Source organism: Aquarana catesbeiana, linkage group LG02 (assembly GCF_042186555.1).
Source record: "Aquarana catesbeiana isolate 2022-GZ linkage group LG02, ASM4218655v1, whole genome shotgun sequence".
NCBI lineage: Eukaryota > Metazoa > Chordata > Amphibia > Anura > Ranidae > Aquarana > Aquarana catesbeiana.
The window spans coordinates 153,778,971-153,794,860 of NC_133325.1; the positions used below are offsets into that span (position 1 = coordinate 153,778,971).

Consider the following 15,890-nt stretch of genomic DNA (forward strand, 5'->3'; position numbering starts at 1 on the left):
TAATTGGGAGCAGTGATCAGTGATGTGTCACACACAGCCCCTCCTCCCCACAGTTAGAATCACTCCCTAGGACACACTTAACCCCTACAGCACCACCTAGTGGTTAACCCCTTCACTGCCAGTCGTATTTACACAGTAATCAATGCATTTTTAACCGCACTGATCGCTGTATAAATGTGAATGGTCCCAAAATAGCGACAAAAGTGTACGATCTGGCCGACATAATGCCGCAGTCACAATAAAAATCGCTGCCATTACTAGTAAAAAAAAAAATTATTAATAAAAATGCCATAAAACTATCCCCTATTTTGTGGACGCTATAAGTTTTGCGCAAACCAATCAATAAACGCTTATTGCGTTTTTTTTACCAAAAATATGTAGAAGAATACGTATCGGAGTTATAAATATGCATCATTCCTACCAATCCATAAGAAATATAGTCATTTGATGGTAGCTGGAGAAAATGATAAATATTTGGGATACATTTTCCAGTTGCTTTTCTCTCTCCTTGGCTTCTGCCCAGATGAGTTGTGCCATAGACAATCTATCCTATGGGGGAGCTGGACTAAAGTCTGTTATTTTATCCTCCGTAACTAACTGGGAGGCACCTGTAGCTGTCTAGTTTAGAGGAGGTGAGCTGAATTGACTGTATGGGAGAAGAAAACACTAGAACTTTCTCAACCGACATGCAATTGCTGCATGAGCTTAGACTATAGAAAATAAAGCTAAGAAGTTGTTGTTGACTAGCGCTCATAAACCTATACCTATAAACCAATACATGCCAAGACTCCAACCCTGAGATTGGATGTGCCTGGGAACTCCATTAAAGAAAGTGAGCTGGGACATAGATAGTGTACCCGAAAAAAGATTGGTATGGGATTATATCATATAAATCTTGGGGTAATAGCTTTATACCAGAGATTTGCTTTTAGTGATAGAAAGACATAGGAGCCCATTGCTGATCTCTTTTCGAAAAAAGGTAAATTGCTTGGCTGTCTTCGGCTTTTGTATTTTCAGAGTCACTGACCCAAATAAGTTCTGACTTCACTCCGTGTTCATGCCTGTTTCAGGTTGGTAAGTCACAAAATACTGAAGTCAAAGATAGCAAAGCTGCCTCTACATTTCTTTCACCACAAGTTATCTATAAAAACAACAGTACTGTCCATAATTTCCTTTTTCCTGACATAAGAAATGGTGACACATTATAGCACAAAGCATTTAGGAAAATGACACACCCCTGCCATGCCTTCAAATACAAGACCATAAAAACTCATAGTTAAACATGTATTAGTCAAACCCACCATTGCATTTATTCAACTTTTTTCCCTTTAGACTAGAAATTTACAAAAGCACATTTTAACAAAATGCAATAATTTAGAGACTGATTGAAAAATTTCATGCAATATAACACTTTGAATAAAACATGTATTTTTGAAGATTAAGGCTGGGTTCACACTGATGCAAATTGGCATGACAGGAGACTGTTACTGGCTCCCAATGGAGCTGGTTCACACAGCTCCGGGGCAGCCGTGGAGCACACTGGAAAAGGGTTTTGTGCATCTTTGGCTCTGTTTCAGGTGCAAATTCAGCCCTAAAATTCTGACCCGATTTGCACCTGAAATGGTGTACAGGGATGCACCGGACCCCTGCTGTGAGCCGTGGCCATAGCTATTGTGAACCCAGCCTAAGCCCAGGTTCACATTGATCACATGTCAACTCGCATGCCAAATCGGCGGCTATTGCTGGCAAGAGCACTGTGCGAATCGGTGCGGTGCTGACTTTGCGGCGCTGCACCAATTCCCAAAAGTAGTTTCTGTACTACTTTTGGCGACTTTGGGTGTGATTTCAATAGACATCTATGCAGGAACCTGCTTAGATGTCTCTGAAATCGCCGCTGAAGTCAGACTGACATGCGGGTATTAAATTGTGCGAGTTCAGCTGAACTCGCACAATTTCAGTCCCGCAGCAGTGTGAACCTGGGCTAAAACTTCATAATAAAAAGAGATACAATTTGGGAGTATAGAAGGATTTAGTTTCAAAAGAGGACCTGTCCATTTAAATAAGGTACAGTTGGGAGGTGTGCATTGTCACCACCACTGTAGTACTGTCAGCAAAGTGTTGAATATTTTTGTTTCCAATGAATTAACTAAATAATTTTTACGGTAAATGCTGCGGTTGCAAAATTGCTAGTTGGAAGATAGCTAAGCTTGTTGGAAGATACTTTTCTTTATTTTATTTTTACAATAAAATCATATCCGACCTGAAAAAAGGGAAAAGGGGAGCTTATTTTTGAACTTGGTGTATTATTCTAATTTATAAATGGATTACCATGTTGCCATTTCTGACCTAAAATTGGATCAATGCCTTATCAAAACAATATTCTGGGGTTAAAACATGTAGAACAATTGTAAAAAAAAAAAAAAGTATAAAAGTAAAACATATAAGCCTAGATTCAGCAAAATGCCTTTGTTTTTACGCACACGAAAGAGGATGGTGCTGCAGTACCATGCAGTTCCATGTGGTGTTTTTTTTAAAAAGAGTCTGGGGTTCCCCTACTAGCAGAACACAACAGAGTAACTAACAGCAGCCAGAACATACAAAGAACCTAGTTTAAGGTCTTAACAAATTGATGACTACCTACAAAGTAGAAAAGAGATTTCCATAATCATTCTCAACACACAGTGGGGACGGAAAGTATTCAGACCCCCTTCAATTTTTCACTCTTTGTTATATTGCAGCCATTTGCTAAAATCATTTAAGTTCATTTTTTTCCTCATTAATGTACACACAGCACCCCATATTGACACAAAAACACAGAATTGTTTACATTTTTGCAGATTTATTAAAAAAGAAAAACTGAAATATCACATGGTCCTAAGTATTCAGACCCTTTGCTCAGTATTTAGTAGAAGCACCCTTTTGATCTAATACAGCCATGAGTCTTTTTGGGAAAGATGCAACAAGTTTTTCACACCTGGATTTGGGGATCCTCTGCCATTCCTCCTTGCAGATCCTCTCCAGTTCTGTCAGGTTGGATGGTAAATGTTGGTGGACAGCCATTTTTAGGTCTCTCCAGAGATGCTCAATTGGGTTTAAGTCAGGGCTCTGGCTGGGCCATTCAAGAACAGTCACAGAGTTGTTGTGAAGCCACTCCTTCATTATTTTAGCTGTGTGCTCAGGGTCATTGTCTTGTTGGAAGGTAAACTTTCGGCCCAGTCTGAGGTCCTGAGCACTCTGGAGAAGGTTTTCGTCTAGGATATCCATGTTCTTGGCCACTTTCATCTTTCCCTCAATTTCAGCCTGTTGTCCTGTCCCTGCAGCTGAAAAACACCCCCACAGCATGATGCTGCCTCCACCATGCTTCACTGTTATGACTGTATTGGACAGGTGATGAGCAGTGCCTGGTTTTCTCCACACATACCGCTTAGAATTAAGGCCAAAAAGTTCTATCTTGGTCTCATCAGACCAGAGAATCTTATTTCTCACCATCTTGGAGTCCTTCAGGTGTTTTTTAGCAAACTCCATGCAGGCTTTCATGTGTCTTGCAATGAGGAGAGGCTTCCGTCGGGCCACTCTGCCATAAAGCCCTGACTGGTGGAGGGCTGCAGTAATGGTTGACTTTCTACAACTTTCACCCATCTCCTGACTGCATCTCTGGAGCTCCGCCACAGTGATCTTTGGGTTCTTCTTTACCTCTCTCACCAAGGCTCTTCTCCCCCGATAGCTCAGTTTGGCCAGACGGCCAGCTCTAGGAAGGGTTCTGGTCATCCTAAATGTCTTCCATTTAAGGATTATGGAGGCCACTGTGCTCTTAGGAACCTTAAGTGCAGCAGACATTTTTTTGTAATCTTGGCCAGATCTGTGCCTTGCCACAATTCTGTCTCTGAGCTCTTCAGGCAGTTCCTTTGACCTCATGATTCTGATTTGCTCTGACATGCACTGTGAGCTGTAAGGTCTTATATAGACAAGTGTGTGGCTTTCCTAATCAAGTCCAATCAGTATAATCAAACACAGCTGGATGATCAAGGATGATCAGAAGAAATGGACAGCACCTGAGTTAAATATATGAGTGTCACAGCAAAGGGTCTGAATACTTAGGACCATGTGATATTTCAGTTTTTCTTTTTTAATAAATCTGCAACTGAAATGTCAACAATTCTGTGTTTTGCTGTCAATATGGGGTGCTGTGTGTACATTACAGAGGAAAAAAATGAACTTAAATGATCTTAGCAAATGGCTGCAATATAACAAAGAGTGAAAAATTTAAGGGGGTCTGAATACTTTCCATCCCCACTGTAAACATAAAAAAAAGAGTGAAAATGTCATCCACAACACAGTGGTGAAATCCCACAGCATCCTACATAGACAGATTTGTTAACCCTTAAGTGACCATTGGTCGTTAATGCCTAGATGCCCAGGTCAAATTTAGCAGCATCAGTATGAATCTGTTAATTTGACAATAATATATTATATCACTATTTATCAATCTGCTTCCAATTTATATGAGCAGACTTGCATTTAATAGCTAAACTACTTTTCCAAATCACAGTATGTCAAATAAATAGATGATATTGGTGCTCATTCTATATCCTAATATCAACTTTTAATGCCCATGCCCAGTACAATATGACCATGCACATATATAAAAAGTCCTTGTTCCAACAACAGTAGATACCTCACATATCTCCTTTGTGCATATAAGTATATATAATTCAGATATAGTGATTTATTATATTAATAAACTTTTCTTATAATATTTTCTATCTTTCAATTACGGTTGGTCGGCTTCCTGCAAGTTAGTTTTTGTTTTTTTTTAAGCTGACAAATGCACAGTATAATATATACACACTATATTGTCAAAAGTATTGGGACGCCTGCCTTTATTCCCACATGAACTTTAATGCCATCCCAGTCTTAGTCCGTAGGGTTCAGTATTGAGTTGGCCCACCCTTTGCAGCTATAACAGCTTCAACTCTTCTGGGAAGGCTGTCCACAAGGTTTAGGAGTGTGTCTATGGTAATGTTTGACCATTCTTCCAGAAGCGCATTTGTGAGGTCAGGCACTGATGTTGGACGAGAAGGCCTGGCTCGCAGTCTCCACTCTATTTCATCTCAAAAGTGTTCTATCAGGTTGAGGTCAGGACACTGTGCAGGCCAGTCAAGTTCCTCCACCACAAACTTGCTCATCCATGTCTTTATGGACCTTGCTTTGTACACTGGTGCGCAGCCATGTTGGAACAGGAAGGGGCCATCCCCAAACTGTTCCCACAAAGTTGGGAGCATGAAATTGTCCAAAATGTCTTGGTATGCTGATGCCTTAAGAGTTCCCTTCACTGGAACTAAGGGGCCAAACCCAACCCCTGAAAAACAACCCCTCACCATAATCCCCCCTCCACCAAATGATTTGGACCATTGCAAAAAGCAAGGTCCATAAAGACATTGATGAGCAAGTTTGGGGTGGAGGAACTTGACTGTCCTGCACAGAGTCCTGACCTCAACCCGATAGAACACCTTTCGGATGAATTAGAGTGGAGACTGTGAGGAAGTCCTTCTCGTCCACATCAGTGCCTGACCTCACAAATGCATTTCTGGAAGAATGGTCAAACATTCCCATAGACACACTTCTAAACCTTGTGAACAGCCTTCCCGGAAGAGTTGAAGAACAGTCAGTGACACCTGGGATTGAAAGCCATCCACTGTGCAAAGTGTCAGCTACTGGCTCTCAAAGGGGAAGGGAGGTATTATTGTATGCCCATCCTGTATGTGTATCATTCTGGTGAATGTTATTTGACAAATTGTGGAGGGAAGTGGTTAAGGACAGAAGTTTTCTATGTAAATAGAATTTACACAACATAGGATGGTGAAATAGGTAATGACACCTATACAGGCATATCCCACTTTTAAGTACACAATGGAGTTTATTTACTAAAGCTGTAAAGTGCAAAATCAGGCTCATTTCTGCATAGAAAGCAATGAGCTTCTAATCCCAGCTTGTTCAATTAAGCTTTGGTAATAAAACCTGGAAGCTCATTGGTTTCTATGCAGAAGTGAGCCTGATTTTGCACTTTCCAGCTTTAGTAAATAAACCCCATTGTGTACTTAAAAGTGGGGTATGCCTGTAATGAGAAAATATAAAAACTGCCATTACTGAACTCAACTTTTTATGATAGTTGCCTGATTGTAATGTTATGGCATCAGCACTTTTAAGCCCCATACACATGATCAGAAATTCCGCCAGCAAAAGTCGGATGTGAGCTTTTTGTCAGAAATTTTGACCGTGTGTATGCTCCATCGGACTTTTGCTGGCGGAATTCCAGCCAGCAAAAGACTGACAGCAGGTTCTCTATTTTTCGGTCGGAAAAAGTTCCTGTCCGAAAATGCGATCGTCTGTATACAATTCGGACGCACAAAAAACGACGCATGCTCGGAAACAATTTGACGCATGCTCGGAAGCATTGAACTTCATTTTCTCGGCTCGTCGTAGTGTTGTACGTCACCGCGTTCTTGATGGTCGAAAGTTCAGAGAACTTTTGTGTGACCGTGTGTATGCAAGACAAGCTTGAGCAGAATTCCTTCGGAAAAGCCATCCAAGTTTTTTCTGACGGAAATTCCGATCGTGTGTACGCGGCATTAGAGTCAATAACTCAGAGCATGTGTGCAGATTTGGATTTCTACATACAGGTACTTTACTAACTGCATGCTTAGTAGTAGTAGTCAGTGGCTCAGGAAGTAATGCAGACAGGCAACTGGCATTTTCGGAATGAGCTTGGGGATGGTAACGCATGCCTAAATACATCTGTTTTGACTGTCATCCATACAGATTCCTCCTGTGAGGGACGATGTGGTGAAAAATATAACAAGAAAAATACATGCCACTGCAATAACAAGTGTTCTAAATTCAATAACTGCTGTACTGACTATAGTGACCTATGTGGTGGAGATACCGGCAGCTCTAACAAGAAGAGCAAAGCAGCAACCAGTTCTGATAGCAGTCCCTATGGAGGTATGCATACCTCCCAACATTTTGAGATGTGAATGAGGGACACCTACTAGCAAACGTATATAGGCATATGACACGCCTCCTGCCACACCCCCTTAAAGGAGAATTAACCAAAAAAAAGATGAATTAAATCCACAAATGCTTTTTTTTTACCACTACTATTCCTTTATATTGGCTTTTAAAATTTACAAATGCAGCAATTTAGATTTTGGAGGAAAAGTTTAGCTCTGGGAAACACTTTTTGAAAGATAAAAAGTGTATTTTATATACAACTATATAGGTCAGACCAAAATGAGGGACAAATGAGGGGGAAAGAGGGACAGAGGGGCAGTCCCTCAAAATCAGGGACAGTTGGGGGCTATGGGTAAGTAGTGTCACCACGGACTCCAAGGTTTCTCTAAATATAAGGTGGTGGGAGCAAATATGGTGCTCTAAATTTCCTTCTCTGTGAACCATGCATAGCACTGTTAGAGCACTGTGTGTGTCGCCATCTTGGATTTCTCCAGATGAGCTCCATTTGCTGTATTATATAACCTGTATATATATAGTACATGTGCATACCTTCCAACTTTTTGAGATGGGAATGAGGGACACTTATCAGCAAAAGTATTGAGGCATAGGACACACCCCTTACCACACCGATTCATACACTTTACAACCGATTTGTATCAGATTCATTTCATACACTCTGCAACCGATTCATATCAGATTAATTTCATACACTTTACAACCGATTCATATCAGATTAATTTCATACACTTTACAACCGATTCATATCAGATTAATTTCATACACTTTACAACCGATTCATATCAGATTAATTTCATACACTTTACAACCGATTCATATCAGATTAATTTCATACACTTTACAACCGATTCGTATCGGATTAATTTCATATACTCTACAGCCGATTCATATCAGATTCATTTCATACATTCAACAACCGATTTGTACCGGAATAATTTCATACACTCTACAACTGGTTCGTATCGGATTCATTTCATACACACTACAGCCTGATTCAAATCTAGTCACGTCGGCAGCACAACGATTCATATCGGATCCATTTCATACTCTCCACAGTCTGATTCATATCAGATTCATTTCATACACTCTACAACCAATTTGTTTCATATCAGATTAATTTCATACACTCTACAGTCACGGTTGACAACCGCTCATGATTACAGTTCATTCCCACATATTCAAGTTTTCTGCTATCCTTATTTTTTCGCCTTCCAGAAAAGGCTACTTTCTTGCAGTTGTTGCAAGCATTTCTCCAGTGGCACACAATCTGGCCAGTCATCGTCTCCAATGGCATACAATCAAGCCACTCACCGTTTTCTGTCTGTCATTTCTCATTTAGGTCAGTCGAGTTCAGGTTGTTCCATCCTGCACCAGGTTGGACATTATTTCCTCGAAAAAAAAAAAACTAAAAAAACACACAGGTATCGCAACTTCACCAGGGGGCCAGTCACATTTGAAGGAGTGGGGCAGGTAATTTAAACAGGTAAAAAGAACAAGAAAAGAAAGAAAGAAAAGAAAAGGAAACTGGACTTCTATGTCACCCTTACTACAGGTTCTTGGTCGACTGAGATCTCGACCTCAACCAGGACTTTGAAACTAGGGTGTTGAGTCAGGTGTGTAGTACATGGGTTTCACTCTCACATCAACCTTCAGCACCCTTTCACTAAATGTTCACTTCACATACACAATTTGGGCTGCTCATCGGGCGTTAGTTACTGTCACATGTTTCTTTGCATTACACTCTGTTTTCGAAAGGTGACCCATCACCTACGCAGACAAGGTCGCCAAACGTTGAGCTTGCTGACAGTGCAAGTGTTGCCACACCGAGCATACGTCCCTAACTACAGACCGCAACATTCCTACTTGGGCCATACCAGACTTCAGCTTCTCGCCTCATTATGCCCCAGGGCTCTGGTTCACAGGTTTGTGCTCAGCACAGACGGGCACCCAAGCTATCGGTGACTTGGCCAGTCACCTCCTCGCTCACCTCGGTTGTCACGCACTCTTTTGAGTTTTCTATATTTTCACTCAACAGCGTTCAATGCTTCAGAACACAAACCAGCTTCTAACTGCGCCTGTTGTTCCTTTTCCTGTCCTAGTTTTCCTTCTTATCCATTTTTCTGTATCCAATTCCACTCACTATCCTACCGCTACGACTCCTCTTAACACATGGACCCCCCTCTCCTTGACTTTAGCTGGAACCATGTCACAGGCCGGCAGTGAAGGCTTCACCTCCGCCCCTCTGTTACCCTCTGCGGGTTCAGAGCGTGGCAGCGTGCTGTCCCTCAGGGGATGGACCATCCCCAAGCTCACAGCAAGCTACCATCTACCTGGCCTTTCCATGGCTTTGTGGCCAGCGATTTTACCTTTAGTGGCCCTGGCGGCCAGATACTGTGCTTTCAAGATCATGTCATTCTACACCTCATAGTGTCCAGAACCCAACAATCCAAGCCTGGGGTCGACATCAAGCCCTCACCTAGACCAACACGGCTGCTGCCCAGTAGAGATATTTGACCTGTTACTGTCTCACCTACTTAGCCAGTCGAACCCCATGCCGTTGCTACCTTTTTCCAACCAGCCCCCTGAGTAGCAGTCAGTTCATCAGGCACGTTAGGATCTCCCTGGTTAACCTAGACCTTGACCCCGGCCTGTATTCCGGTCACTCCTTTCGGATCGAAGCAGCCTCAGCCGCATCTCAGTAAAGGGTACCAGACCATGTCATTAAGAATTGGGCGGGTGGAAATCTGCCTGCTTCGCTCAATAATTTCAGAACCCTCAGGTAGAGATGTCGCAAGCCCTCACCTAGCTTGCTCAATAGATGTCACAGGACCAATAAAGAGGTACTACCCTATCCGAGTATTTTTGCCCCTTTGTTGGCATACTGGCCAGCAGACCAGGGCACACCTCAGGTCTATGTTATGTTGTAAGTCTTGTCTCGTGTTTATGTGGTTCACATCTGTCTCGGTTGAAGAGCTTGGACCATAAATAAGAAGGCCAGTATGGTTGCCTGAATTTATGGGAGGAGTCCGGAGGGTAATTAAGCAGACCACTCACCTGTGGTCTGCCTAAATGTTGTTGCTGTTTTTTATTGTTTGAAACAAACTTTATTTTTTTTAATGCGATTATTTTTAATGATGTCTTTGTAATTACAAATTACACGATTAAATGTAAATCTCAGATCCCACTGCAACCTGAAGATGACAGTGTTCACCTGCAGGCTAAAGGTTACATTTTTCAATATTGATGGTTTATGATTGTTACTGGGGACCTGAACAGTCAGTGACACCTGGGATTGAAAGCCATCCACTGTGCAAAGTGTCAGCTACTGGCTCTCAAAGGGGAAGGGAGGTATTATTGTATGCCCATGCTGTATGTGTATCATTCTGGTGAATGTTATTTAACAAATTGTGGAGGTAAGGGATTAAGGACAGAAGTTTTCTATGTAAATAGAATTTACACAACATAGGATGGTGAAATAGGTAAGGACACCTATAATGAGAAAATATAAAAACTGCCATTACTGAACTCAACTTTTTTTATGATAGTTGCCTGATTGTAATGTTAAGCCTATGGCATCAGCACTTTTAGAGTCAATAACCCAGAGCATGTGTGCAGATTTGGATTTCTACATACAGGTACTTTACTAACTGCATGCTTAGTAGTAGTAGTCACCAGTGACTCAGGAAGTAATGCAGACAGGCAACTGGCATTTTTAGAATAAGTTTGGGGATGGTAACGCATGCCTAAATACATCTGTTTTGACTGTCATCCATACAGATTCCTCCTGTGAGGGACGATGTGGTGAAAAATATAACAAGAAAAATACATGCCACTGCAATAACAAGTGTTCTAAATTCAATAACTGCTGTACTGACTATAGTGACCTATGTGGTGGAGATACCAGCAGCTCTAACAAGAAGAGCAAAGCAGCAACCAGTTCTGATAGCAGTCCCTATGGAGGTATGTAGTGTCACCACAGACTCCAAGGTTTCTCTAAATATAAGGTGGTGGGAGCAAATATGGTGCTTTAAATTTCCTTCTCTGTGAACCATGCATAGCACTGTTAGAGCACTGTGTGTGCCACAGTCTTGGATTCCTCCAGATGAGCTCCATTTGCTGTATTATATACCCTGTATATCAGTGTATGAAAATGGGGGGAGTTTGGGACTTTATATGAAGCACCATAAAGTGCCTCCATCCCGCGGGACTTTATATGAAGCACCCTAAGGTGCCTCCATCCCTGTAATACATAATAGGAAAGGGAAGTTGGGACTTTATATGAAGCAATTGAGTAGTGGAGGTAGATTACAATATAAGCATATTTATTTGGTAGCATGAGTTTACATACAAGAAAATTTATTTCATATCATATATACACAGGAGACGTGCAAAAAGGCTGCGTATGTAAAAATGGAAAACTACATGTATAACATCATATGTTTAAAACAATGAATACGTATATGCATAGGAATGACATGTACGTGCCAATAGCAGCAGGCCTACCACCGGCACATGCACCCACATGGTACATCTGTATCCACCAGATGGTATAAAAAACATCATGTATTAATAGTAAATAAATAAATCTCAATCCGTATGGAGTATGTGGCTGCGGCATCATATAAAGCTCTACGCGTTTCGTGGGTCTTCCCACTCGTCAGGAGCAGATGCGTCAGACATTTCTATGGTATAAAAAGATTTAAGGAACCGTACTTCTCAGAAAAGTTCAGAAATGTTGTTTCTATTAGTATGGATGGTTAACCACTGACACTCACCAACCCAGGCATAGACCGCAAAGTGGAGTGATCGGAGCAGGGCTGGCCGAGAACATGGCCTCAACGCGGGAGCTGAGGCGGCATAATACAGGATTGCAGCATCGGATAGGACAAGAGCTTAAAGTATGGATGAGAGCTCCATGTGGCCAAGAAGATAGTGTATACTCGATGGAGCAAGGATATCTGGGAACAAAATTGGATATATGTGTAATTATAGTATATTAATCATAGTGATGGTATATAGTAGGAGATAGTGATGCAAATAAATGAACCCAGTATAGCTCCATGTAAGAGGTGTAAAAATATTATGAAAAAGGTAAGGAAGATACGAATAGTGCCCAAGGATGTGAAAGTATCTATGTGTAAAAGTGATGAACATGAACATACAGCAGATTGTGATATGAATTCTGATGGGAATACCACGTGGAATCAAGGACAAGTAGTGTGAACAGAAGACAAATCCACCAAGAGGGAGAAAGGAAAAGAAGGTAAAGGTAAAGAAAGCAAAGGAGAACGCCTACCCTAATGCTGCAACAAAACAACCCCCAGCAGATCGTATAGCTGGTGTGTAGAGATCCCATAGGGGAACTGGTGAATTGGGCAGTTCACCTGAATCGGGGATGTAGTTATGCCGCCAACGCCACGCTAATGAACCAATGGGGTATTCCCATCAGTATTCATATCACAATCTGCTGTATTTTCATGTTCATCACTTTTACACATAGATACTTACACATTCTTGGGCACTATTCGTATCTTCCTTACCTTTTTCATATTATTTTTACACCTCTTACATGGAGCTATACTGGGTTCATTTATTTGCATCACTATCTCCTACTATATACCATCACTATGATTAATATACTATAATTACACATATATCCAATTTTGTTCCCAGATATCCTTGCTCCATCGAGTATACACTATCTTCTTGGCCACATGGAGCTCTCATCCATACTTTAAGCTCTTGTCCTATCCGATGCTGCAATCCTGTATTATGCCGCCTCAGCTCCCCCGTTGAGGCCATGTTCTTGGCCAGCCCTGCTCCGATCACTCCACTTTGCGGTCTATGCCTGGGTTGGTGAGTGTCAGTGGTTAACCATCCATACTAATAGAAACAACATTTCTGAACTTTTCTGAGAAGTACGGTTTCTTAAATCTTTTTATTCCATAGAAATGTCTGACGCATCCACTCCTGACGAGTGGGAAGACCCACGAAACGCGTAGAGATTTATATGATGCCGCAGCCACATACTCCATACGGATTGAGATTTATTTATTTACTATTAATACATGATGTTTTTTATACCATCTGGTGGATACAGATGTACCATGTGGGTGCATGTGCCGGTGGTAGGCCTGCTGCTATTGGCACGTACATGTCATTCCTATGCATATACGTATTCATTGTTTTAAACATATGATGTTATACATGTAGTTTTCCATTTTTACATACTCAGCCTTTTTGCACATCTCCTGTGTATATATGATATGAAATATATTTTCTTGTATGTAAACTCATGCTACCAAATAAATATGCTTACATTGTAATCTACCTCCACTACTCAATTGCTTCATATAAAGTCCCAACTTCCCTTTCCTATTACGTACCCTGTATATTAGGGCTTTATTTCTCAAACAATAGGTGCTGGAACTCAACCACGACCCCCCAAAACCCCTCCACCTACACACACCCTCCAAATCACATCAAATAGTGGGTGTGGTCATATTTCACAAACAGTAGAAGGGTCTTAAAGGGCATTAAATATCAGGATTGCATGACATACAGAGTGCAGAGTTCATGGGGGCTACACACAGAGTGCAGAACTGTCACTTGTAAACACAAAAACCAGACTTCTGTGTTTACAAGTGATTGTGGTGAGCAGGCACCAAAGGGTCTGAGCCAGAGGTGGTGGAACTGAGTTCCACCAAGTTCCCCCTGAAAAAAAGCCCTGCTGTATATATATATATATATATATATATATATATTACACATGCTCCTCTTACAACCTTTGTTTACATTATACAGACTGTCAGCAGGTTGGCTGCAGATTGGAGGAAAGCCGAAATGAAAAAGCTCCAGTGTCACAGATAGGTGGGAGCCATCAGGGTTGACAGGGCAGCCTAAGAAAGTGGCTTTAAAGTTTCACATAGAATTCCTGCCCAGTATATGCAGTAATTGAAGTCGGGAAAGCTTGCTGTAAAGCTTCCTTCAGACAGACGACCACCTTCTGAAAAGTGGTCTGCGGTGGAAAGCTTTTCAGAGGGAGGTATAACAGTGGCTGACAGGCTTTCAGGAGGTGCTGTTACCAACTACTGATGACTGTTTTAGGGTTTAAAAAAATATATATATTAAATTCCTGAATGGCAATTTTACATTGCAGGACTGTGCTATAACTGTGAACCAAGCATTTTGGCTCATAGCTACAGTGTGTTCCCATTGATCTCAATGGGTGAGTTTGATAGGTGGTGCTACCTCTCAAACTACGCAGCCCGAGTTAAAAATGCCACAGCCGCAAAGCAAAGCATTGCAACTGTGGCATGTGTACAGCCCTGTCAGGCTGTAATGTTAGCATTTGGTTGGGTAGCAAAACTGTGGCTCAGCCGCCTGCTTTTGCCGCCCCTGCTGGCCGCGCATTTTAAAGAGCCCTAAAGAATCTGTAATGCTTAGTATGCAAATGTCATCTGTCCTTGGCCTGGCTACTGGTTCACTAAAAAGTAGAAGTTTACCAAAGCCTTTTTTAAACTTTTATTGATGCACAGTGGTTAGAACCCCAGTCAGCTTTGTTTTGCTGTGTGTGTTCACATTAAGACCCCTTTCACACCAGAGCGCCGCTAAAACAGCATTAGAGCGCCAGTCGTTTTTGCTGTGCTTTAGCAGCGTTTTAACTGCGCTTTTGCGCCAGTTTTTAGGCGCCAGCGGGCCGGTTTTCTAAGGTCCCGTTATCATGAGACCCTAAAAAACACAAAAAAAGATCTGTTTCAGGCGCTTTGGAAGAGCTGCCCATTCATTGCAATGGGCAGGGGCGTTTTGGGAGCGCTATTTACAGCGCTTCCAACCCGCCCCAAAGATGTTGCTTGCAGGACTTTTTGTAACATACAACAAGTGCACCACCCCAGTGTGAAAAGACCCATTGCAATGAATTGGAGGCGCTTTTCACAGACTATTTCTAGCGCTAAAAAGCCTGAAAACCGCCTCAGTGTGTGAAAGTGGTCTTAGGAAATTTACCATTGATTCCTATTCTGGTGATAGGTGCTACCTTGATCAGAAATAGAGATGGGCATGGGCATGTTGCATCACTTGATTCTATTTGCCATCCTTGTTTTATATATATTGCAAAGTCTCACAAGAGGACTCTGGGACCGCTTGTGTTAAACCAGCCCTTTCAGCTTGTGTACTGTTGTTCTAGATGCTGATATCACTAATGAGGAGATAAAGGCAATAGCTGAAAAGTTGTATCAATCAGACATTAACAAAGCAGCGGAATCAGATATTGTGCTGAACAAACAGGAATGGGTAAAGAAAGATACGACTAGAGAAGACCTCTGTGATGAACCGTAAGTTATTCAAAATAAATGAACATTACTTTCTGAATGTACTTTTTTAAGACTGGAGACTGGAATGAGACACTTTTTAGCCATGTCAGGCCTCCAGTGTTGCTGATCATGAAGAATTAATAATGAAAAATGACTAGTTAACCTCCCTGGCGGTATGATTATTTCGGATTTTAGGTGCTGAAAGAGGTACAATTATTTTGCATGGAAATTTGGCGTTTTATATTGTAGGTCTGTAATTATTAACAATAACACACTTAAATCTGTCCAAACAAGAGTCTAGTAGACATCTCGGGTATGATAAAGTTTGAAACACAAAAACATAAATTATAATATAATAAATAAAAATAAATAATTAAAAAAAAAAAAATAATAATAATAAAATAAATTTCAACACGATTCACTATCGCTCAATTCTGCAAGTGTTCTAATTTACTATCACTGTTTTCTAGCTGGTCTAAAGCCACTTTTGATGTAAAGGGACACTTTTTGGTTGCTATGGACAATCTCCAGTTTCCAGGCAGAAAGAAC

At 41.3% G+C, this 15,890-nt stretch overlaps 1 protein-coding gene across 1 annotated transcript in view; it reads left to right on the forward strand.

Moving 5' to 3' along the window:
• The window catches only part of ENDOU (endonuclease, poly(U) specific), a 48,856-nt gene that overhangs the window by 12,985 nt on the left and 19,981 nt on the right, over window positions 1-15,890 (forward strand). Inside the window, exons 5-7 of the mRNA XM_073613647.1 lie at window positions 6,820-7,002; window positions 10,807-10,989; window positions 15,215-15,362. Coding sequence (XP_073469748.1) covers window positions 6,820-7,002; window positions 10,807-10,989; window positions 15,215-15,362 — 514 coding nt within the window. The remainder of the gene's footprint in view (window positions 1-6,819; window positions 7,003-10,806; window positions 10,990-15,214; window positions 15,363-15,890) is intronic.